Below are 24,585 nucleotides of genomic sequence, written 5' to 3' on the forward strand. Positions count from 1 at the left end.
AATGACCTCAGGTTAGCATCCTCAATAATCAGAACCTCCCACTCCCGTCTCCAAGACTTTACACGTGCTGCGCCGATTCTTTGGAATGCACTACCCAGGTTAATACGATTAATCCCCAATCCCCACAGTTTTAAGCGTGCCCTAAAAACTCATTTGTTCAGATTGGCCTACCGCCTCAACGCATTAACCTAACTATCCCTGTGTGGCCTATTAAATAAAAAAACAAAAACAAAACAAAACAAACCATAATCAGGTTCCTCGCATCATGTTCTCATACACTTTATGCAGTTAATAGCCCTCTGTGTCTGTACTGCTACATACTTAGGCAGTTAACTGGTTCATGCAGCTTTACATGAACACCCGAGCCTTACACTATGGCTGGTCCAAATAACTAAAGCAATTGTTACCATCCACCTCTCGTGTCTCCCCTTTTCCTCTTAGGTTGTAAGCTTGCGAGCAGGGCCCTCACTCCTACTGGTATCTATTTTGAACTGAGATTTCTGCTATGCTGTAATGTCTATTGTCTGTACAAGTCCTCTCTATAAGTTGTAAAGCGCTGCTGAATATGTTGGCGCTATATAAATAAAAATTATTATTCCTTATCAGACGCAGCACAGCCGTCACTCCGGACCTGTGCGCGCCGGGCGCCGCCTCCTCTTGCAGCATTATCGGCGCCTGCGCTGTAAGTACAAAGGGCAGCGCAACTGCGCACACCCGAAAAAAAAACTTAATGCACAGGCGCCGGGGACGATAATGCTGCAAGAGGAGGCGGCGCCCGGCACGCACAGGCCCGGAGTTACGGATGTGAGAGGTCTGATTAGGAAGGAAAGTCCTGCCTCCGGGGCGGTTTCACGGTATGAGGGGGCACATTTTATAAACTTTTATTTCAGCGTGTGCAGGCAACTTAACTAAAAGAGCCACCTTGTCAGAATGCAGCATTAGTGCTGCACAAGGTGGCTCTTTTAGTTACAAACGCCAGAGGGGGGTGACAGGTTCCTTTTAAATATGTCGTCATTAGTGTTGAGCGCAAGTGTTCGTTACTACAATTTGCAACGGATGCTCGGGTATGCTGTCAGACACCCCCAAAAAAATGCGGGGATCTGCGATACTCCGTGTATACCCGAGCACCCGATGCAAACTCGAGCAGCAAGCACTTGCGCTGAACACTAGCCGTCATATCATCATCATTGGTTTTTTTTTAACTTTTGCAAAACCCCTAATTCTATCTCCAACCCTAACACAGCCCTATCTCCAACTCTAACCCTAACACAACACTAATCCCAACCCTAGCCCAAACCATAACCCCAACCCTAACTGCAAAGAATGGAAAAAAGTTCAATTTTTTATTTTATAACTTTCTTCTAACTAAGGTGGCGACAAAGAAGGAGTTGATTTACTATTTTTTTTATTTTGATCACTGTGATACGGTCTATCACAGTGTTCAAAAGGAACTAATAGGAAAAATTCCCTATTTTTGCTAGGTACCGACCGGCAGATCTTGGCGGGTGCACTACGCATGCACCCGCCATTTTTTTTCAAGAAGATGACACAGAGAGCCAGAGTAAGGATTCTGGGGATTCAATTTCTCTTTTCTCTTTTATGCTAGATCATATCAGAAAGGAGAGAAATGAATGTTAAATCAGACTTTTTTGTGATCGCCATTATTTTGGGACCTTAAAAACCGGCCCTAATCATGTTCTCCAGGGCCTCGGCTACCCCCGGTGGCAAGGACCCTGGAGATTTTCTGATGGGGGGGGGGGTGCTATACCCTTATTTCTCAGTGCTGTTAAAAAAGGAAGGTATAAGTACCCTTAACTGTCAAAGCTAAAAGGCGTATTGGTGGTCATTAATGGGCTAAAGAGCTTTTCTTAGAATTTAAAAGAATGGCCCCATCGTGTAATTCAAACCACAGTCATGGGTCAGTGGAGTGCCCCCGTGGGCAAGGGGTACTCGGTACCGGGTCCTTCGGTTCTCAAGGGGGATGTCACGGTGGGTGACCCGGTCCGTGGCCCTTGGGACGTCTGTATTAAAAGGGAAAGGTCTTTAAAGGGGAAATGTTCGTGACGCCACCTGTGGTATTCGGTCAGGGTGACCGATGCTGCTTAGGGGTCCCCTGGGGTGATGTTATGGCAGCTAGATGGTATACCTTCCCACAGGTGAAGAAAATCCCCAGGGCTTCCAAGTGTGTAGGTGGTGGATGGTGTGAGGCGCAGTGAAGAATGAGGACACAAGGTTGCAGTCTCTTTACCTTTTACTGAAGGCTTCAGCATCCACAGTCCAGAGCACCAGATCACAGGGCAGGCAGAGTCCGGCCGGTTTGGAGGCAAATCCAGAGTCCCCTTATCCAGGTGGAAATCAGTAGCCTTCCTCTAGCGCCTGGGCGTTGTAGTACCTTATTGCTGAGCCTCTCATAAGGTCCTCACAACTGTTGTAGATGTTCTAGATGTTGTGTCTCTCTCTGTCCCCCAGATGGATAGGAGAAACCCGTATGACCGGTGGCGTGAGGCTTTTTACAGGGACTCTATCATGCCCCTGCCGGTCTCTGGAGCATAAAGAACTGTTGCTCTCTTGGTGTTCCGGCTACCGGGATCCTGTGCCTCAGAAGGAGGCAGCCTGTGTAGGGCAGAACTCCTGGTTTCCTCTCCTTTTGCTATGACTTCTTCTCACTCTCTACAATACAGTTCTCTGTTCGTGTCTCTTTCTGGAAGCTGCCTCATGTGGGGCAGGCGCAGCTCCGTGACCTTCTGTCTGGGCCTCTGACAGGATCTCACCCCTGTCAGGGACCAACTAACTGAGCGGAGCTCAGCTAGCATCTGCCTCTGAGCCGAAGCCCAGCTAGTATCTGCCTCACTTTCTATCCAGACCATCAGTTTTACCTAATTGTGAAGAGTGCCCTAATAAATAGGAGCATAGCTCCCCCTGGTGGACTGGAGTTTGAAATGTGTTGTGTATTGGTGTTACCTGGTAGTGAGATCTCCTTTATTGGCTCCAAACGTAACATCACTCCCCCCTAGAGGAGAATGATATTACTGCAACGACCAGGACCCTGGGGCGCTGCATCAGGATGGGCTGCAGTCTGAAGAAAAACAGCTACTGATGCACAGAGACACTCCTACCACAGCCCTTTTCCCTGGTACTTGTGCTTATAATACAGCTCCTCTGTTAGTTGAGACACAGGTCTCGGGAGATGTGTGTCTTTAGGCTGGTGACCAGTGATTAGGACAGGTTGCCGTGTGAATTACAGTGGCATGTATAAGTTTGGGCATCCCTGGTATAAATTACTGTTATTGTGAACAGTAAAGCAAGCTAAATATGAAATGATCTCTAAAAGGCCTAAAATTAAACATGACACATTTCCTTTGTATTTTTGGCAAAAAAGAAAATATATATTGTATTGTATTGGAAAATAGGCCGATTAAATAGTTTGGGCACCCTTGGAGATTTGTGAGCTCAGATAACTTTGACCAAGGTTTCAGACCTTATTTAGCTTGTTAGGGTTATGGCTCGTTCACTATCATCATTAGGAAAGGCCAGGTGATGCAGATTTCCCAGCTTTAAAAAATCCCAGCCTCCTCTTACCTTGTGGCAACAAACAGCAGCCACGGGTTCTTCTAAGCAGCGGCCTAGCACTCTGAAAATGGTGAAGGCCCACAAAGCAGGAGAAAGTTTTTCTCTTTAGTCAGTTTGAAATAAAATTAAGAAATGGCAGGTAACAGGAACAGTTGAGGGCAAGTTAAAGTCTGGAAGATCATGCAAAATTTCAGTGAGAGCTGCTCGTAGGATTGCTAGAGAGGCAAATCGAGACTATGGAGTGTGTTACATTGTTCTACTGTTCAAAGACACCTGCACAAATATGGCCTTCATGGAAGAGTCATTAGAAGAAAACCTCTCCTGTGCCCTCATTATAAAAAGAAGTATGCAAAAAGAACATCTAAACAAGCCTGATGCATTTTGGAAAAGAGTCCTGTGGACTGATGAGGGTAAAAGAGAACTCTTTGGCCACAATGATTAAAGGTATTTGTGGAGAAAAAAGGGCAAAGAATTTCAGGAAAAGCACATATCACCAACTATTAAGAATGGAGGTGGATCAACCAAGCTTTGGGGTTGTGTTGCAGCCAATGGCACGGGGAATATTTCATGGGTAAGGGAAGAATGAATTCAATGAACTTTCAACAAATTCTTGATGCAAATATAACACCATCTGTAAAAAAGCTGAAGGTTTTGCAATAACCCCAACAGTCCTCTGATCTGAACATCATTGAAAATCTGTGGCTAGACCTCAAAATAGCAGTGCATGCAAGACGACCCAGGAATCTCACAGAAGTGGAAGAATTTTCCAAGGAAGAATGGGTGGAAATCCCTCAAGCAAGAATTAAAAGACGCTACAAAAAGCGTTTACAAGCTGTGATACTTTTAAAAGGGGGTGCTACTAGGTACTAACCATCCAGGGTGCCCAAACCTTTGCATAGGCTCATTTTACTTTTTGTAATTTTTAAAATGTAAAAGGTGAAAATATATATTTTTTTGCCTGAAATGCTAAGGAAATGTGATATCTTTAACTTGTGTGTTGTTGGGAAAGGTAGTCCCACGCTTAGCGAGCTCCATTCACTTCTAGGAGAGTTCAAACATAGCCAAGCAGGCTGCAGTGGGACTTGCACTTTTTATTTTACAATTCAAAGGGAACCTGTCATCAGAAAAAAAGCTATTATCCTTCAGATATGGGGTTAATCTGCAGGTTAACAGTGTTACTAACCTGCTTGCGACTGCACTTAGCTGAACACTGCAGGGAGAAAATAAATTTTATTCTCCCTAGCAGCATTAGGTTTCAGTCATGGAGACGGCGCCAGCTCGGTTCGGTCACCTCTCTTGAGAATACAGAGCGGGGGCTATAACAGCTCCTCCAACCCTGACTGACACTGGACCCTATGCCGCCCCCGTGACTGAAACTGAATGCTGCCGAGGAGAATAAGTCATTTTCTCCCTGCAGCGTTTGGCTACGTGCAGGCGCCGTGCAGGTTAGTAACGCTATTAACCTGCAGAATAACTCCATATCTGCAGGTTAATAACGTTTTTTTTCTGGCGACAGGTTCCTTTTAAAAGCTTTTCCAGGACTACAATATTGATGAATAAGTCATTAATATCTAAGTGGAGGAGGTCGTACACTGAGCACCACAGTGACCAGCTGTTGAAGGTGCACTGTGTAGAGAGCCGACACAGCACAACTCCATACACCACTTAGTGCCCGTTCATGGGATTTTCAGTTCAGCTCCTATTGAAGTAAATGGAACAAAGGGATTGCAGTGCTTTTTTGTAGTTATTGGTGAGGGTCCCAGGGCCTAAACCACTACAGACGCCATCTTCTGATATGTGTTTACCAACTATGAACTGTGAATCACTGATGGTAGTGAGTTATGTTATCTTCTGCATAATTTTCCCCAGAAGGCCATCAAAGCTAGATTCATGTACAGTTTTTTCTAAGGAGGATTTTGAACGAAATCCGCTCTAAAGTCCACATATAAAATCACTTCAACTACTTCAACTACTGAAAACTCTTCAAAACCACTTCAGGAAACATAAGGGAAAAAACGCTTTTGAAAAATAAAAAACTGACTTAGATTCATCTTGAAAAACCTTTATATGTATATTTTTTTTAAAGTTCAGGGTGAACCTAACTGTACATTGGAGATTTTGTTAGTGTTTTGTCTTAGTATTTTAGACCCCAATTAGCATCCTAAACAGGATAGGTTTATTTTTCTTTATCACATATATTCCTGATTTTGGCTTTAAAATACTAATGCAAAATATCTACCCAATCTGCAGTATGTGAATATGGCTTTACAAAGGTGGGTTCTCCTTATTTGACAACTGTTTGATTGCAAGGAGTAGGGCGTGTATAGCCTTGTGGAATACATACAATGATGCTTTTTACTAAATTGTGTGAAATGTTGGAAACATGTACAGGAACCTTCATATATGATCATATTCCAAGAAAGGCAAAGCAAACGTGTCTGGTATGCAGGTCGGATATTTGTCTGACATTCACATTGAAGTGCATGTGTATTCAGTTAAAATCCAACGTTTATTGAATATATTGAACCCCATTATTATTATTATTTATTTATATAGCACCATTGATTCCATGGTGCTGTACATGAGAAGGGGTTGCATACAAATTACAGATATCACTTACAGTAAGCAAACTAACAATGACAGACTGGTACAGAGCTAAAGGACCCTGCCCTTGCAGGCTTACATTCTACAGGATTATTGGGAAGGCAACAGTAGGTTGAGGGTTGCAGGAGCTCCGGTGTTGGGGAGGCGTTAGCTTCGGTAGTGGTGAGGAGGCAGCAGGGTCAGTGCAGGCTGTAGGCTTCCCTGAAGAGGTGGGTTTTCAGGTTGCGTATGAAGGATCCAAATGTGGTTGATAGTCGGATGTGTTGGGGCAAAGAATTCCAGAGGATGGGGGATATTCGGGAGAAGTCTTGGAGGCGGTTGGGTGAGGAGCGAATAAGTGAGGAGGAGAGAAGTAGGTCTTGGGAGGACCGGAGATTACGTGAGGGAAGATATCGGGAGATTAGTTCAGAGATATATGGAGGAGAAAGGTTATGGATGGCCTTGTAGGTCAGTATTAGTATTTTGAACTGGATACGCTGAGGGAATGGGAGCCAGTGAAAAGATTTGCAGAGGGGGAAAGCGGAGGAGTAAAGAGGAGAGAGATTAGTCGGGCAGCAGAGTTAAGGATGGACTGGAGAGGTGCAATGCTGTTAGCAGGGAAGCCACAGAAAAGAATGTTGCACTAGTCAAGGCGGGAGATTATGAGGGCATGCACAAGAATTTTAGTAGATTGACGGTTGAGGAAAGGACGGATTCTGGAGATATTTTTGAGCTGGAGGCGACACGAGGAGGAAAGAGCTTGGATGTGCGGTTTGAAGGACAGGGTTGTCATTATTATGTCCAATCATGAAATGTTTTCTTTACCTTCATCCATCACTTTATCAAACTGATGAAGTTGATTGGTTATAGGTTCAGTAATAGTATTTTCATCCTCTCCTACCCTGATACTATTTTTGCTGGATCCTACATTGCATCACTCTTGTGGCTGGAAATTAGGACACGGTGACTAATGCTCGACAGACACAACACTACTTCGATCAATGTTGCCTGTACTGGAGAGACACTTGACGGATACAGAATAAATCTTCTCTATAATGCTTCAGGCTTTCTGACATAAGTCTATTGTGATTAGTCCTATTCTTTGCCTGGCTGATAGAAAGAACTGAAATGATTTATTGAAATTAATATTCACAGTGCAAATATTCACACACACTGTAAATACGTAGCTCACATGAAGGTCAGGTCTGACTGTCCCCATTTCATAGAAGTAGCTTCTCATTAATTTGTAAAGGATTAGACCATCTCTGTGTGGTTCAGGCAGGTAACATGTAGTCATAGAGATTGATCCTCGATGTGTTTTTGCCTAAACAATAGATATTCTATGAGTTTGCCTAAATATTAGATAGTTGATAACTGTTGAATAAGAGTGGATCCTACCTGGGGTCCTGCAGTGATCTACAGAACAGGGGTCTTAAATGCTGATCTGCCCAGAAGACCCCATCCAGGACTAGAATAGAGTGGTAGACCAATGTGTCCCCTGCCATGCATCCCTGACAAAAATAGATGTGGACAGCACCCTGTTATCCTCCAGTATCTTCCGTGCCATAGACTTGAATGGAACGTTGACCTACCGCTCTATTGAATTTTTCCTGGCTTCAGTGATCTGGAGATAGATGGGACACACATCAATCTAACAGTTTTCATCAATTCATTTCATAGCAAACTATCCATTTGATTAATAACTTCCCATTAAACTGCTCTTTGTGGCTATAATAGATTCCCATATCACAGCTTCATCTGGTATTCTGGTATTTCTGAGCACCTTAGAATTAAGATCATTAAATTGCATGTGTTGGACCATATAACAATATTTTACTTTTTAATTTGGAATCATTAAGTAAAAACTTTCTGTAAAATCAGAAGTAGGAGTTAGTAGAAGACCCATCTGCCAGTTTGGGGAAATGTATTGGACATGGATCTGAAATACATTTACATCGACATTCATTAAGATATCTTTTTCTTCTAAAAAAATGGCGTTTTAGCAAGCAGTTTAGTCAGCAGAAATCACATCTTAATCATAGGGTTGAGGGTTCATATGGAGATTTTGAGGTGTTTTTAGAGCCACTTTGTTCCAAAATCCTTGTCAAAAACTGCTTAAAAAATGCATGGTAAACTCTTACAATTTATTTCTATGGAAAATCCACTTTGCTGTCTATATAATGAGATTTTGAGCATTTTTTCTTCCTGAAGAGGTTTTGAAAAACACCTGGAGGAAAAAAGATTCATGTCACTACTGGCATCATGGCCAAGTCGCCACTCCGATATGTGCGCTCTCCATTGCTGCTCGCAGAAGAGGATTTGCCTCTACAGCATCAGAGGAGCACAGGAGCATTGACAATGCCAGGATATAGTGGGATGACAAGCTGTATAACAACCCATAGCCTTGGCGATAAGCTGTGATTAATAGAATTAAAAAAAATCCCTTCTTCCCTTGAGATCAGAGAGGATATTTAATAACAGGTAAATGGCAAAGATGCTTGTTTTTATAAACACTTTGCAATTTTACCAGTGTAATAAAGTGAAACAGTTTCTATAAAAGAGTTGTCCACTACTTTTGAACATTGTCTTAATTTGCTCTGGATAAGAGAAAAAAAAACCTCTACTATTACTGCCAAGCTGCTTTCCACACTCAGCACTGCGTGAAAGAAATCAGCTCGGATTGATAATGAATGCTGCAGCCGATCATTGGTGCTGATTGGTTGCAGCAAGGGACACCGCACCGAGTATGGTGGAGCTATGACGTTGCAGTACGGATGTACTGTATCCTTTTTTCATTCTCCCCACTCTGAGAACATTGAGAAAATGTCTGAAAACGGTGGATCACCCTTTCAGAATGTCATTGTCGTGCCTCTGTTCCAGTTCTAAGGTTTACAGAATGTTTCAGCCAAGAGAGCACAAGAATCGGGCAAAGGCATACCAGTAGTACCAGGGACAAAACGCAAGTCTTGGTAGCATGGTGTTATTGAGGAGGTTCAGGTTAAGCTCATAGGTCATCCCCTGTCCATGGTGCAACTATCTGTTTTCATCCATGTCCAACACATAAGTATGGCACATATTTTTAATAAAATAGTTGATTATGAAGAATAATCATGAGCATGTTTTCAGTAGTGTTTAATAACAACAAGCTTATTTATAGCTATGGAGCATGCAAAAGAATCGTGGTGAGTCAGCATGTCTTACAAACCATAGCCATATTGTAAAAACCTGAATTGCAGTTTTTGGAAACATTACAAAAGTTTGCATCATCACATCAAACATATAGGTAAGAGGAGAGTTCCCAACTGGAAAATACAGTACAGTTACAGCGTAAATATGTTCAATGTGAAAATAAGCAACGGCGTTAAAAACTACCGAACGTCGAAAATACAGAAAGTGTTTCATCTATTACAGCAACTCCGAATCAACTTACATTGAGCATGAAATGTGATAACGAAACACAAGTATGAATGTTTGTGAAGATCAACCCTACTTCAGTTTTCTTATGGTTGGATTTATTTCAGCAATATATGGGCCCTTTGTTCTCTTGATTGCTGTTGGAGACATCTCACAATGCTTGAAAATAATAGCAGAAATACTTTAACAATCCCTTGTCTACACTTCCGTCGCCCATCTCGGTTCACTCAGCTCCAATGTGACATGATTGCTCCAGTCATGGTAGTGAGTGACCTCAGTGGTGTTGACAGATCACCACTACAGTGGTCACATATAACATTAGTGGGCCTTATTAAGTCACTTTTCTTTTGTTTTCTTGTGGTATTCGTTGCTGTTTTAGTTCTACATTTTTCAATATGACACAAGCAGTCCATGAATTTTGTGCAAAATCAAAAGTGGTCTTTATTTTGATCTGTTATGTGACTTTTTAACTCGCAAAGGTGCAAAATTTGTGCCATCTGGCGAGTATAAATTCAACTCCGTACATTTGCAACAAATTTTGAAACTTTTTAAGAAGCCGTAACTGATGAATCAGCCGAACACATCTGGAAAATACCAAATTCAGTCCACAATTGTGAAAATAAGAAAAAGCAGGTTTATACAATGGTGTTTAAAAAAGGCACAAATATAAAAAGAAAAAAAAACACCAAAAACTAGACAAAAAACAGGCGCAAATGCAATAATGACTTGGGCCCATTGGTTTAATCTCTGATGACAAAAGGATTATAGATGCAGCTATGTACCCAAAAATGGGCTAGAACTCAGGATGACTATCGGTTATTTAACTTTATCAGAAGATTTATTGTACATATAACCTTGATTCAATGGTGGACATACTCTTTAAAGGAGTTTTTCGGCACAATAACATTGCTGACTGATCCTTAGGGTCATAAATTATTTTATCAATATGAATCTGACCCACAACCAAGAAACAGTATTAAGTGAGGACAGACCATTAACATTTGCGCCCTGGTAAACCCCCTGAAGCACTGAAATGGAAAGCGAAAACTGATTGATGCTGCCCACACTACAGGCAGCATGTATCAGACACAGGCCGTATGATTTCCGCCATGTATGTTAATAATACTTTAAAAGCTGCTGGGGACCAAGCCGCACGGGTAGCCAGTCAAAAAAGGTGGTCCCGTCGACTTCTCCCTGCCCTCTCCAATTGAGCGATGGGTCTCTTCTTGTATAGGGAGAGACCAACAGTCATTGGCAGCAGGCGGGGGAAGCTGCTAGAGACCGGTCTTTCTCCTGTGCGGCTCTGTCACCGGCAGATTATAAAGTGTGTTTTCTTCTGAAACAGCGTTTCAGAGTCAAGGGTACATGGCTGAAATCATAGCGTTAGTGTCTGATACATGCTGTTGTAGTTTGAGCAGCATGTATCAGCTGTCAGGTTCCCTTTAGCTAATGTCTCATTTTAGTTGTGGAAATAGAAAGAATGGAAGCCATAAAACCTTTGCTTTTTCCCAGAATTGTAATTTTCTCTCAGATCTTTTGCATTCTCTGGAAAGTGCACATGTAAATTTTTATGTGCTTGAGACTTAGAGAACGAGTCCTGAAGTTCTTGAAGAGATGGATGAGGTAATGTCCTCCCATGGTTATTTGTTGGATGATGTGTTTGTAATGTGTTTTGTTTGATACAATAGCTCAGACTTTTATTATTTTGTACTTTTCCAAAACCAGTTACTTTACTGGTGCAATCATTTTGCTGTGCATGTTTACTAAGACTGTATGGACTTTCCATATATTGATGATATCCAAGTGGTTGACAACTGTCATTGTAGACTGGCTTGGAATCCAGAGAACTGGGCTGTAGCGTCAGCTGCCTTCTGTACAAAGCCTTTGACCGTTCGGTATCAGTAATTTTGTGTATATCTCGTTCCTTATATTGATACTTTGTGTACTGTGGATGGGATTGCTTCTTTGCTGTAGTGTATGCATCCAAGTTAGCATATGTAGCATGGATACATGGTGATGGTGAGTCGGTAACACTTGTTTTATCTGAATGTTCGGCACAGGCTGCAATTTCACTTTCTAGATCAATATTTCTTTCCTCCCTCACAAGGGGACATCTACCATCTCGTAAACGTGCAATGCGTCCTTCTAGTGGTCGTGCATGGAGAACAGTTGATACAAAAGTTGGCTTCTGAAACAAAAAAGAACAAACAAGAAATTGCAGAATATTGGATTTCTTAAGTGATAGCTTTAGGTAAAAATGAAAACTATGAACCAATAGGTCCATAAGTGTGTGTGGCTATTCCAAAAAATAACCTACCCGTATTTTTCGGACTACAAGACGCACTTTTTCCCCCCCAAAAAAGGGGGGAAAATGGGGGGTGCGTCTAATAGTCGCAATGCAGGCTTACCGTGGCGGCAGAGGTGCGGTGGCAGAGGTGCGGCGGCAGAGGTGTGGCAGCAGAGGTGCTGAGATGAGGAGGCGCAGTGAGCGGGGTCCCTTTTCCCGGTGAGGTGATGCAGCAGCCCGGTAAGGCAGCAGAGCCGGGTGAATCCTGATGTTATCGGTGGGCGCGGCCATCTTCCTGAGGCCGCGCGTTCGCAGATGGAGCTCTGCTGCCCAGGGCTTCAGGAAAATGGCCGCGGGATACCGCGCGTGCGCAGATGGGGATCGCGGCGGCCATTTTCCTGAAGCACCGGGCAGCAGAGCTCCATCTGCGAACGCGCGGCCTCAGGAAGATGGCCGCGCCCACCGATATCAACAGGATTCACCCGGCACTGCTACATTACCGGGCTGCTGCATCACCTCACCGAGACTTTGGACTCTGTATCCTGTATCCTTTTGCTTCCCAGGATGGGTGCAGCAAGGTTCAGGAAGGATCTCGTGGGCACATGGACTGGAGATGATGGAGGTAGTGGTGTACATTGTGAAGAGAGTATTCCACAGGCGCTCAGATGTCCTTGCCGCTTCCCGGCGCTCCTCAGCACCGCATGGCACGGCCGGCTCTCCGCCTCCAGCAGGGCTCGCAGCAGTACAGAGGCGCTTTTCCCGCAGTGTCCAGTCATGGCGGCTGTGTCTCGGTAGCGGAGCTCCTCACTTATTACCGGCTTCTGAAATAATTCTTGCACTGAGGAGTGCCGGGAAGCGGCAAGGACTCAGACATATGAGCTCCTGTGGAATACTTGCTTCACAATGTACACCACTACCTCCATCATCTCCAGTCCATGTGCCCACGAGATCCTTCCATCACCTCACCGGGGAAAGGGACCCCTCTCACGCCATACCTCTCACTGTGCCTCCTCATCCCAGCACCTCTGTCGGTAACCACTGCTGCCACCCTCCCATGGACACCAGGCCGTGGCGTCGCCCACCTAAGCAGGAAGGGACCCTGCTCAGGTGCACGCCGTACCGCATCACCCCACCTCTGCCGCCACCATGCCTCCTGTGACCCTGCTCTGCCACCACCAGCCCTCAGGTAAGATACTGTAAATTTGGACAATAAGACGGACCCCCATCTTATAAAAAATCTTTTTTTCTGCAATTTTCACCCCAAATTTGGGGTGCGCCTTATGGTCCGGTGCGTCTTATAGTCCGAAAAATACGGTATTTCTTCTGAGCTGTATTAGCACCCAGATGCAAATATATGGCCAATATAGGGCCTACAAGTCACTGTCTTTTTGGAATTACTCTTAGATTTCTCCCACTTGTCAGTTCTACCCAAAAACCTTTTTCATACCATAAAAAGAAACAAGACAGAAGGATAATCAACGCCTTTGAAATGTGGTGCTGGAGAAAGAACTTATCAATACCATGAATGGCAAGAAGAACAAACAAATTACATTTTGGAACAAATCATGCCAGATATGTCACTCAAAGAAACACCAAGCTACGAGTTGCCTACTTTTGACACATCTTACGAAGGGAGAAATCACTAGAGAAGGACATCTTGGTCGGAACAATAGAAGGAAAAGGCGAAGAGGAAGACCAGCAACCTGATGGCCTGATACAATCAAGATAATGGCAGAGAAAACCCTGGTGAACCTATCTAGCCTTGCACAAGATTGATCTTCCTACAGAGCGGTCATATATTAAATCGCCATGGCTCGAGATCGAGCAGAAGGCCGTCAATAATAATAATAATAATAACAATAATAATAATAAATTGCTCTGTGTATATTGATGTATTGTCTACATATCTGTATTAATCTACACTCCAGGTGCAGTGCTCAGGGCTTTTTGCTGCAGTGAAATGTTCCTACCAATGATTACAAAGGTTCTTTGTGTTATGAACAAGCCCAAAGTTTGTACCAATGTAAAATACAATATTTAAAGCATCACACCAGTGTTTTTTTTAATTTATTTTAGCGCTAGGGCAGTACTAGTAATCTTAGTTCCTTGAGCTTATTCTTATACTTACCAGCTGCCATCTTCAGCTTTTCCCAGCACTGTTCAGGCCCCATAGTGCCATCTTGTGACCGCAGTTTTTGACTGTCAAAAGCTCTCTATGTAAGTCTATGAGAGCCTTGTTCTCCAGGAAACACTGAAGCAATCTGGCAGGTCACAAGCTGCTGGAGGCTGACTGGAGCGGCACTGATAAAAGATCAAGACGGTACCTGGTAAGTATGAGCCTAGGGGCAGGGAACTTAGATTGGTAGCACCGCTCTAGAGCTGCAATAAAAAAGTGCTGGATAGTGTTGAGCGATACTTTCCGATATCGGAAAGTATCGGTATCGGAAAGTATCGGCCGATACCGTCAAAATATCGGATCCAATCCGATACCGATACCCGATCCCAATGCAAGTCAATGGGACGAAAATATCGGAATTAAAATAAACCCTTTATAAACTTGTAGGTTCATTCTACATGAAGGAAAACAACTAAGAATAATGTAGGATGTATTGGGGGACGTGGCGGAGATATTAAAGGGACAGAGGTTTAGCCCAATGTAATAGAATAGCAGGATTTTTAATTTTTTTTTATGAAGTTCGGCGTTAGAAAGAATTTGACTATGTTATTTTTTTTTTTTTTTATGTCAGATATTGATGTTTCACTACTTCCACGCCCTTCACCTTCTTTTTTACTTCTCCCACGCTTTCTTCTTCATTATCCTCATCATCAGCTTCTTTGACATCAACTTCTTCACCTTATTCATCTTCTTCTTCATCTTCTACCTATTATTTTTTGGGTTACATTGTTCATATTCTTTTTATTTTACTATTATCTTCATCATATTCAACTTCTTCATCATATTCTTATTTGTGACAGGCATTCCCGTAGTTGTTATCTATAAAAGTTTGAAGATTACACCTTCCGTTCTGCCTGTCACAAACCAGTTACATTTGTCCGCGTTCAGTTTGGCCTGCAGCATCAGGCTTTATCCAGGGGCACCACGAGGAGGAACGGACTCACCCCCATACACTGCTTAGTCTTCTTCTGCTTATAATTTACATAATATTTTTTTGCTCTGATATTTTGTGTTATGCTTAATGTCCTTCTGCTCTTTGTTCTGCAGCCTCTTGTTCTTCTGCTTCTCGGTCTTCCAGGTCGTCGTCGTCTCCAGGGTCGTCGTCTCCGGGGTCGTCGTCATCGGGGTGGTCTCCGGGGTCGTCGTCATCGGGGTGGTCTTCAGGGTCATCGTCTCCAGGGTCGTCGTCATCACGGTGGTTGTCGTCTCTGGTGTCGTCGTCATCTTAGGGGTGTTCTTCCGGGTCATCGTGTTTAGTCTCTTGAACTTGGAAATGTAGCAGAAGGTACAAGAAGGCTGAGAAAATGCCGAGAACCAGCTGATGGAACTGGAACTCGGATGGCTACCCGAAGGTCCAAGAGCCAATGGAACTACCGAGGACCAGCTGACGTTACTGGAACCCGGTTACTAAGCAGGAGGTACCCGTGCCTGAAAGCACTACCAAGGACCACCTGACGTTGGTGGAACTCGGATACCCAGAGGGAGGCACCTAAGCCAAAGGCTCTGCCCGGAACCAGCTGACGGTACTGGAACCAGGATGGGGAGCAGAAGGTACAAGAGCAAAAGACACTGCCGAGAACCAGCTGACGGTGCTGGAACCCGGATGGGTAGCCGAAGGTCCAAGAGCCAATGGAACTACCGAGGACCAGCTGACGTTACTGGAACCCGGTTACTAAGCAGGAGGTACCCGTGCCTGAAAGCACTACCAAGGACCACCTGACGTTGGTGGAACTCAGATACCCAGAGGGAGGCACCTAAGCCAAAGGCTCTGCCCGGAACCAGCTGACGGTACTGGAACCAGGATGGGGAGCAGAAGGTACAAGAGCAAGTGTCTGCGTGGCTTTTGCAGGACACGATGCCGGCTGCACAGCAGGGGAACAGCTGGCGGTGCTGGACCCCACTGACACATTGGCTGGTGTTTTTCTCTGTGCAGCTAGCACATCTGGGCAAAAACTGGCGGTGTGTTAGAGCCCAGGGACAGCAGGAGGAGGAGCAGGAGGAGGAGGAGCAGGGGGAGGGGAGTGTAGGCCGAAGCCTGCACTGGCGGCAGCTTTGGGTGTGTTGTGTCTGCGTGGCTTTTGCAGGACACGTTGCCGGCTACACAGCAGGGGAACAGCTGGCGGTGCTGGACCCCACTGACACATTGGCGAGGTGTTTGGCTCTGTGCAGCCAGCACTTCCGGACAGCAACTAGCGTTGTTGGAGCCCGGGCTCTGCAGGTGGAGCAGAGTGTAGGCCGAAGCCTACTTGAACCGATTTCAAAGGTCACCTTTAACCCCCCCTCAGGGGTTAGAAAGTAGAAGAGCCACAGCTTATGCAGCAGTAGTGCTGCACAAGTCAAAGGTTGCTCTTTTAATTTTTCTCCTTGCACACGCTGAATGAAACACGTATAACATTTAGCCCTTTATACAGTCAAACTGTGTAATGGAGGCGCGAGTTCCCTTTGTAATGAGACGCAGCACAGGTGTCAAGAATCCCACCTTGGTGCTGGGTGCAGCCTCCCGAGCGTTGTTATTTGCTGTACAGGAGTCTGCGCTGTCGTGTTATCCCCTGGCCTAGCGCCGTTAGCGCTGCCCATCTTCTGGCATCATGTAATGTCGGCCGGTGCGGTTCGCGATGACCATGAATCCCAGCCCCGCAGTGTCTTAACATTGTTAAAACACTGCGGGGCTGGGATTCAGGGCCTGGCGCAGCACATATGTTGGCCTCTCACACTCGGGTCCTTACACCCGCTTCAGACTGTGCGGCGTCATCTGATCCCTTATCGCATGCCACGGCCATGAAGCCGCACAGTCCGAACAAGGCGGAAGGAGAGGAGGGACAGGCGAACTGATGCACTGATCCTGCCCATCAATCACACCCTCGCAGTCCCAATAAATAAGACACCGAGGGGCGTTGTGCGGGTCAGGGCGGCCGCAGAGGCGCAGCCAGCCAAACAATGATGCCAGAAGACGGGCAGCGCTACCAAGGGGGTTGCAGCGTGTCATTACAAAGGAAAGTCACACCACCGGGACGGTTAAATGGTCACACAGAGGACACATTGCGGACGTGTTTTCAGTTCCACATGTGCGAGGAGAATACGTTTCTGAGCCACCTTGCACACATGCAGCATTACCGCTGTACAAGGTGGCTGGATAACGTAAAAACGCCTGGGGGAGGGGGGACAGGTTCCCTTCAATTTCAGTTCTTGTGTCTGCGTGGCTTTTGCAGGACACGATGCCGGCTGCACAGCAGGGGAACAGCTGGCGGTGCTGGACCCCACTGACACATTGGCTGGTGTTTTTCTCTGTGCAGCTAGCACATCTGGGCAAAAACTGGCGGTGTGTTAGAGCCCAGGGACAGCAGGAGGAGGAGCAGGAGGAGGAGGAGCAGGGGGAGGGGAGTGTAGGCCGAAGCCTGCACTGGCGGCAGCTTTGGGTGTGTTGTGTCTGCGTGGCTTTTGCAGGACACGTTGCCGGCTACACAGCAGGGGAACAGCTGGCGGTGCTGGACCCCACTGACACATTGGCGAGGTGTTTGGCTCTGTGCAGCCAGCACTTCCGGACAGCAACTAGCGTTGTTGGAGCCCGGGCTCTGCAGGTGGAGCAGAGTGTAGGCCGAAGCCTACTTGAACCGATTTCAAAGGTCACCTTTAACCCCCCCTCAGGGGTTAGAAAGTAGAAGAGCCACAGCTTATGCAGCAGTAGTGCTGCACAAGTCAAAGGTTGCTCTTTTAATTTTTCTCCTTGCACACGCTGAATGAAACACGTATAACATTTAGCCCTTTATACAGTCAAACTGTGTAATGGAGGCGCGAGTTCCCTTTGTAATGAGACGCAGCACAGGTGTCAAGAATCCCACCTTGGTGCTGGGTGCAGCCTCCCGAGCGTTGTTATTTGCTGTACAGGAGTCTGCGCTGTCGTGTTATCCCCTGGCCTAGCGCCGTTAGCGCTGCCCATCTTCTGGCATCATGTAATGTCGGCCGGTGCGGTTCGCGATGACCATGAATCCCAGCCCCGCAGTGTCTTAACATTGTTAAAACACTGCGGGGCTGGGATTCAGGGCCTGGCGCAGCACATATGTTGGCCTCTCACACTCGGGTCCTTACACCCGCTTCAGACTGTGCGGCGTCATCTGATCCCTTATCGCATGCCACGGCCATGAAGCCGCACAGTCCGAACAAGGCGGAAGGAGAGGAGGGACAGGCGAACTGATGCACTGATCCTGCCCATCAATCACACCCTCGCAGTCCCAATAAATAAGACACCGAGGGGCGTTGTGCGGGTCAGGGCGGCCGCAGAGGCGCAGCCAGCCAAACAATGATGCCAGAAGACGGGCAGCGCTACCAAGGGGGTTGCAGCGTGTCATTACAAAGGAAAGTCACACCACCGGGACGGTTAAATGGTCACACAGAGGACACATTGCGGACGTGTTTTCAGTTCCACATGTGCGAGGAGAATACGTTTCTGAGCCACCTTGCACACATGCAGCATTACCGCTGTACAAGGTGGCTGGATAACGTAAAAACGCCTGGGGGAGGGGGGACAGGTTCCCTTCAATTTCAGTTCTTGTGTCTGCGTGGCTTTTGCAGGACACGATGCCGGCTGCACAGCAGGGGAACAGCTGGCGGTGCTGGACCCCACTGACACATTGGCTGGTGTTTTTCTCTGTGCAGCTAGCACATCTGGGCAAAAACTGGCGGTGTGTTAGAGCCCAGGGACAGCAGGAGGAGGAGCAGGAGGAGGAGGAGCAGGGGGAGGGGAGTGTAGGCCGAAGCCTGCACTGGCGGCAGCTTTGGGTGTGTTGTGTCTGCGTGGCTTTTGCAGGACACGTTGCCGGCTACACAGCAGGGGAACAGCTGGCGGTGCTGGACCCCACTGACACATTGGCGAGGTGTTTGGCTCTGTGCAGCCAGCACTTCCGGACAGCAACTAGCGTTGTTGGAGCCCGGGCTCTGCAGGTGGAGCAGAGTGTAGGCCGAAGCCTACTTGAACCGATTTCAAAGGTCACCTTTAACCCCCCCTCAGGGGTTAGAAAGTAGAAGAGCCACAGCTTATGCAGCAGTAGTGCTGCACAAGTCAAAGGTTGCTCTTTTAATTTTTCTCCTTGCACACGCTGAATGAAACACGTATAACATTTAGCCCTTTATACAGTCAAACTGTGTAATGGAGGCGCGAGTTCCCTTTGTAATGAGACGCAGCACAGGTGTCAAGAATCCCACCTTGGTGCTGGGTGCAGCCTCCCGAGCGTTGTTATTTGCTGTACAGGAGTCTGCGCTGTCGTGTTATCCCCTGGCCTAGCGCCGTTAGCGCTGCCCATCTTCTGGCATCATGTAATGTCGGCCGGTGCGGTTCGCGATGACCATGAATCCCAGCCCCGCAGTGTCTTAACATTGTTAAAACACTGCGGGGCTGGGATTCAGGGCCTGGCGCAGCACATATGTTGGCCTCTCACACTCGGGTCCTTACACCCGCTTCAGACTGTGCGGCGTCATCTGATCCCTTATCGCATGCCACGGCCATGAAGCCGCACAGTCCGAACAAGGCGGAAGGAGAGGAGGGACAGGCGAACTGATGCACTGATCCTGCCCATCAATCACACCCTCGCAGTCCCAATAAATAAGACACCGAGGGGCGTTGTGCGGGTCAGGGCGGCCGCAGAGGCGCAGCCAGCCAAACAATGATGCCAGAAGACGGGCAGCGCTACCAAGGGGGTTGCAGCGTGTCATTACAAAGGAAAGTCACACCACCGGGACGGTTAAATGGTCACACAGAGGACACATTGCGGACGTGTTTTCAGTTCCACATGTGCGAGGAGAATACGTTTCTGAGCCACCTTGCACACATGCAGCATTACCGCTGTACAAGGTGGCTGGATAACGTAAAAACGCCTGGGGGAGGGGGGACAGGTTCCCTTCAATTTCAGTTCTTGTGTCTGCGTGGCTTTTGCAGGACACGATGCCGGCTGCACAGCAGGGGAACAGCTGGCGGTGCTGGACCCCACTGACACATTGGCTGGTGTTTTTCTCTGTGCAGCTAGCACATCTGGGCAAAAACTGGCGGTGTGTTAGAGCCCAGGGACAGCAGGAGGAGGAGCAGGAGGAGGAGGAGCAGGGGGAGGGGAGTGTAGGCCGAAGCCTGCACTGGCGGCAGCTTTGGGTGTGTTGTGTCTGCGTGGCTTTTGCAGGACACGTTGCCGGCTACACAGCAGGGGAACAGCTGGCGGTGCTGGACCCCACTGACACATTGGCGAGGTGTTTGGCTCTGTGCAGCCAGCACTTCCGGACAGCAACTAGCGTTGTTGGAGCCCGGGCTCTGCAGGTGGAGCAGAGTGTAGGCCGAAGCCTACTTGAACCGATTTCAAAGGTCACCTTTAACCCCCCCTCAGGGGTTAGAAAGTAGAAGAGCCACAGCTTATGCAGCAGTAGTGCTGCACAAGTCAAAGGTTGCTCTTTTAATTTTTCTCCTTGCACACGCTGAATGAAACACGTATAACATTTAGCCCTTTATACAGTCAAACTGTGTAATGGAGGCGCGAGTTCCCTTTGTAATGAGACGCAGCACAGGTGTCAAGAATCCCACCTTGGTGCTGGGTGCAGCCTCCCGAGCGTTGTTATTTGCTGTACAGGAGTCTGCGCTGTCGTGTTATCCCCTGGCCTAGCGCCGTTAGCGCTGCCCATCTTCTGGCATCATGTAATGTCGGCCGGTGCGGTTCGCGATGACCATGAATCCCAGCCCCGCAGTGTCTTAACATTGTTAAAACACTGCGGGGCTGGGATTCAGGGCCTGGCGCAGCACATATGTTGGCCTCTCACACTCGGGTCCTTACACCCGCTTCAGACTGTGCGGCGTCATCTGATCCCTTATCGCATGCCACGGCCATGAAGCCGCACAGTCCGAACAAGGCGGAAGGAGAGGAGGGACAGGCGAACTGATGCACTGATCCTGCCCATCAATCACACCCTCGCAGTCCCAATAAATAAGACACCGAGGGGCGTTGTGTGGGTCAGGGCGGCCGCAGAAGCGCAGCCAGCCAAACAATGATGCCAGAAGACGGGCAGCGTTACCAAGGAGCTTGTTGCGTGTGTCAATACAAAGTCAAATCACACCTGAGGGACGTTTTAATGGTCACAGAGGACACATTTTAGACGTGTTCACTTCAACATGGGCAAGGAGAATAAGTTTCTGAGCCACCTTGAACACATGCAGCATTACTGCTGTTCAAGGTAGCTGTAAAACATAGAAACACCTGGGGGAGGGGGGACAGGTTCCCTTCAATTTCAGTTCTTGTGTCTGCGTGGCGGTCGCAGGACACTTTGCCGGCTACACAGCAGGGGAACAGCTGGCGGTGCTGGACCCCACTGACACATTGGCTGGTGTTTTTCTCTGTGCAGCTAGCACATCTGGGCAAAAACTGGCGGTGTGTTAGAGCCCAGGGACAGCAGGAGGAGCAGGGGGAGCGGAGTGTAGGCCGAAGCCTGCACTCGAGCAAGTTGAAAGGAAACCTTTAACCCCCCCCCCCCCCAGGCGTTTGTAGCTGAAAGAGCCATTGTGTACAGCACTAATGCTGGAAAAGGTAAACTTAGCTCTTTTAATTATGGTCCTTGTACATGCGGAACCTAACATTTATGAAATGTGTCCCCACACAGCGTTAAACCGTCCGGTAGGTGGAACTTTCCTTTGTCGTGTGACGCAGCACAGCCATCATTTTTACCCCCTTGTCGCCGTTCGCCCCCTCCTCAGCGTTGTTTGAATCTGTCCCGGAGCCTGCGCTGTTAGGTTAGCCCATGGCTATGCACACATGTTGCGCTGCCCGTCTTCTGACCTCATTTGGTGTCAGGCTGGCTGCGCCTGTGCGGGTGCGTTGGCCGAGATCCCGCCTCGCAGTGTCGTCTCATGTAATCCCACCGCGGGCCTGTGATCTGTGCCCGTGCGCAGTGCATATCCTCTCCTCTCACTCCCCTCCCTACGGCTTTTTCAGACTGTGCGGTGTCACGGCCGTGGCATGCTATTAGGGACCAGCTGACATCGCACAGTCTGAAGAAGCCGTAGGGAGGGGAGTGAGAGGAGAGGATATGCACTGCGCACGGGCACGGATCACAGGCCCGCGGTGGGATTACATGAGACGACACTGCGAGGCGGGATCTCGGCCAGCGCACCCGCACAGGCGCAGCCAGCCTGACACCAAATGAGGTCAGAAGACGGGCAGCGCAACATGTGTGCATGGCCAAGGGCTAACCTAACAGCGCAGGCTCCGGGACAGATTCAAACAACGCTGAGGAGGGGGCGCACGGCGCCAAGGGGGTAAAAATGATGGCTGTGCTGCGTCACACGACAAAGGAAAGTTCCACCTACCGGACGGTGTAACGCTGTGTGGGGACACATTTCATAAGTGTTTGGTTCAGCATGTGCAAGGAGCATCACGAAAAGAGGCACTTTTTCCCTTTGCATCATCATTACTGCTGCACAAGGTGGCTCCTTCAGTAACAAACGCCTGGGGGGGGGGGGGTCAGGTTCCCTTACATTTAACTTGTTGTGTCTGCGTGGCGGTCGCAGTACACGTTGCCGTATACACAGCAGGGGAACAGCTGGCGGTGCTGAACCCCACTAACACATTGGCGAGGTGTTTGGCTCTGTGCGTACAGCACTTCTGGACGGCAACTGGCGGTGTTGGAGCCCAGGGACGGGTGGAGGAGGAGGAGGTTGGAGGAGGTAGGAGGGATTGCCACACACACAGCAGGGGAACAGCTGACGTTACTGAACCCCAATAACAGAGGAGGGACTGTTGACTGTGCGTACAGCACTTCTGGACGGCAACTGGCGGTGTTGGAGCCCAGGGACGGGTGGAGGAGGAGGAGGTTGGAGGAGGTAGGAGGGATTGCCACACACACAGCAGGGGAACAGCTGACGTTACTGAACCCCAATAACAGAGGAGGGACTGTTGACTGTGCGTACAGCACTTCTGGACGGCAACTGGCGGTGTTGGAGCCCAGGGACGGGTGGAGGAGGAGGAGGTTGGAGGAGGTAGGAGGGATTGCCACACACACAGCAGGGGAACAGCTGACGTTACTGAACCCCAATAACAGAGGAGGGACTGTTGACTGTGCGTACAGCACTTCTGGACGGCAACTGGCGGTGTTGGAGCCCAGGGACGGGTGGAGGAGGAGGAGGTTGGAGGAGGTAGGAGGGATTGCCACACACACAGCAGGGGAACAGCTGACGTTACTGAACCCCAATAACAGAGGAGGGACTGTTGACTGTGCGTACAGCACTTCTGGACGGCAACTGGCGGTGTTGGAGCCCAGGGACGGGTGGAGGAGGAGGAGGTTGGAGGAGGTAGGAGGGATTGCCACACACACAGCAGGGGAACAGCTGACGTTACTGAACCCCAATAACAGAGGAGGGACTGTTGACTGTGCGTACAGCACTTCTGGACGGCAACTGGCGGTGTTGGAGCCCAGGGACGGGTGGAGGAGGAGGAGGTTGGAGGAGGTAGGAGGGATTGCCACACACACAGCAGGGGAACAGCTGACGTTACTGAACCCCAATAACAGAGGAGGGACTGTTGACTGTGCGTACAGCACTTCTGGACGGCAACTGGCGGTGTTGGAGCCCAGGGACGGGTGGAGGAGGAGGAGGTTGGAGGAGGTAGGAGGGATTGCCACACACACAGCAGGGGAACAGCTGACGTTACTGAACCCCAATAACAGAGGAGGGACTGTTGACTGTGCGTACAGCACTTCTGGACGGCAACTGGCGGTGTTGGAGCCCAGGGACGGGTGGAGGAGGAGGAGGTAGGAGGAGGTAGGAGGGATTGCCACACACACAGCAGGGGAACAGCTGACGTTACTGAACCCCAATAACAGAGGAGGGACTGTTGACTGTGCGTACAGCACTTCTGGACGGCAACTGGCGGTGTTGGAGCCCAGGGACGGGTGGAGGAGGAGGAGGTTGGAGGAGGTAGGAGGGATTGCCACACACACAGCAGGGGAACAGCTGACGTTACTGAACCCCAATAACAGAGGAGGGACTGTTGACTGTGCGTACAGCACTTCTGGACGGCAACTGGCGGTGTTGGAGCCCAGGGACGGGTGGAGGAGGAGGAGGTTGGAGGAGGTAGGAGGGATTGCCACACACACAGCAGGGGAACAGCTGACGTTACTGAACCCCAATAACAGAGGAGGGACTGTTGACTGTGCGTACAGCACTTCTGGACGGCAACTGGCGGTGTTGGAGCCCAGGGACGGGTGGAGGAGGAGGAGGTTGGAGGAGGTAGGAGGGATTGCCACACACACAGCAGGGGAACAGCTGACGTTACTGAACCCCAATAACAGAGGAGGGACTGTTGACTGTGCGTACAGCACTTCTGGACGGCAACTGGCGGTGTTGGAGCCCAGGGACGGGTGGAGGAGGAGGAGGTTGGAGGAGGTAGGAGGGATTGCCACACACACAGCAGGGGAACAGCTGACGTTACTGAACCCCAATAACAGAGGAGGGACTGTTGACTGTGCGTACAGCACTTCTGGACGGCAACTGGCGGTGTTGGAGCCCAGGGACGGGTGGAGGAGGAGGAGGTTG

General features: G+C 48.4%; 1 protein-coding gene across 1 annotated transcript in view; it reads right to left on the reverse strand.

Moving 5' to 3' along the window:
* Positions 1-9,276: 9,276 nt before the first annotated feature.
* The window catches only part of SPMIP4 (sperm microtubule inner protein 4), a 56,438-nt gene continuing 41,129 nt past the window's right edge, over positions 9,277-24,585 (reverse strand). The window contains exon 9 of the mRNA XM_077268791.1: positions 9,277-11,755. Within this exon, the coding sequence (XP_077124906.1) occupies positions 11,027-11,755 (729 nt within the window). The 3' untranslated portion in view covers positions 9,277-11,026. The remainder of the gene's footprint in view (positions 11,756-24,585) is intronic.

Source organism: Ranitomeya variabilis, chromosome 6 (assembly GCF_051348905.1).
Source record: "Ranitomeya variabilis isolate aRanVar5 chromosome 6, aRanVar5.hap1, whole genome shotgun sequence".
Lineage (NCBI taxonomy): Eukaryota > Metazoa > Chordata > Amphibia > Anura > Dendrobatidae > Ranitomeya > Ranitomeya variabilis.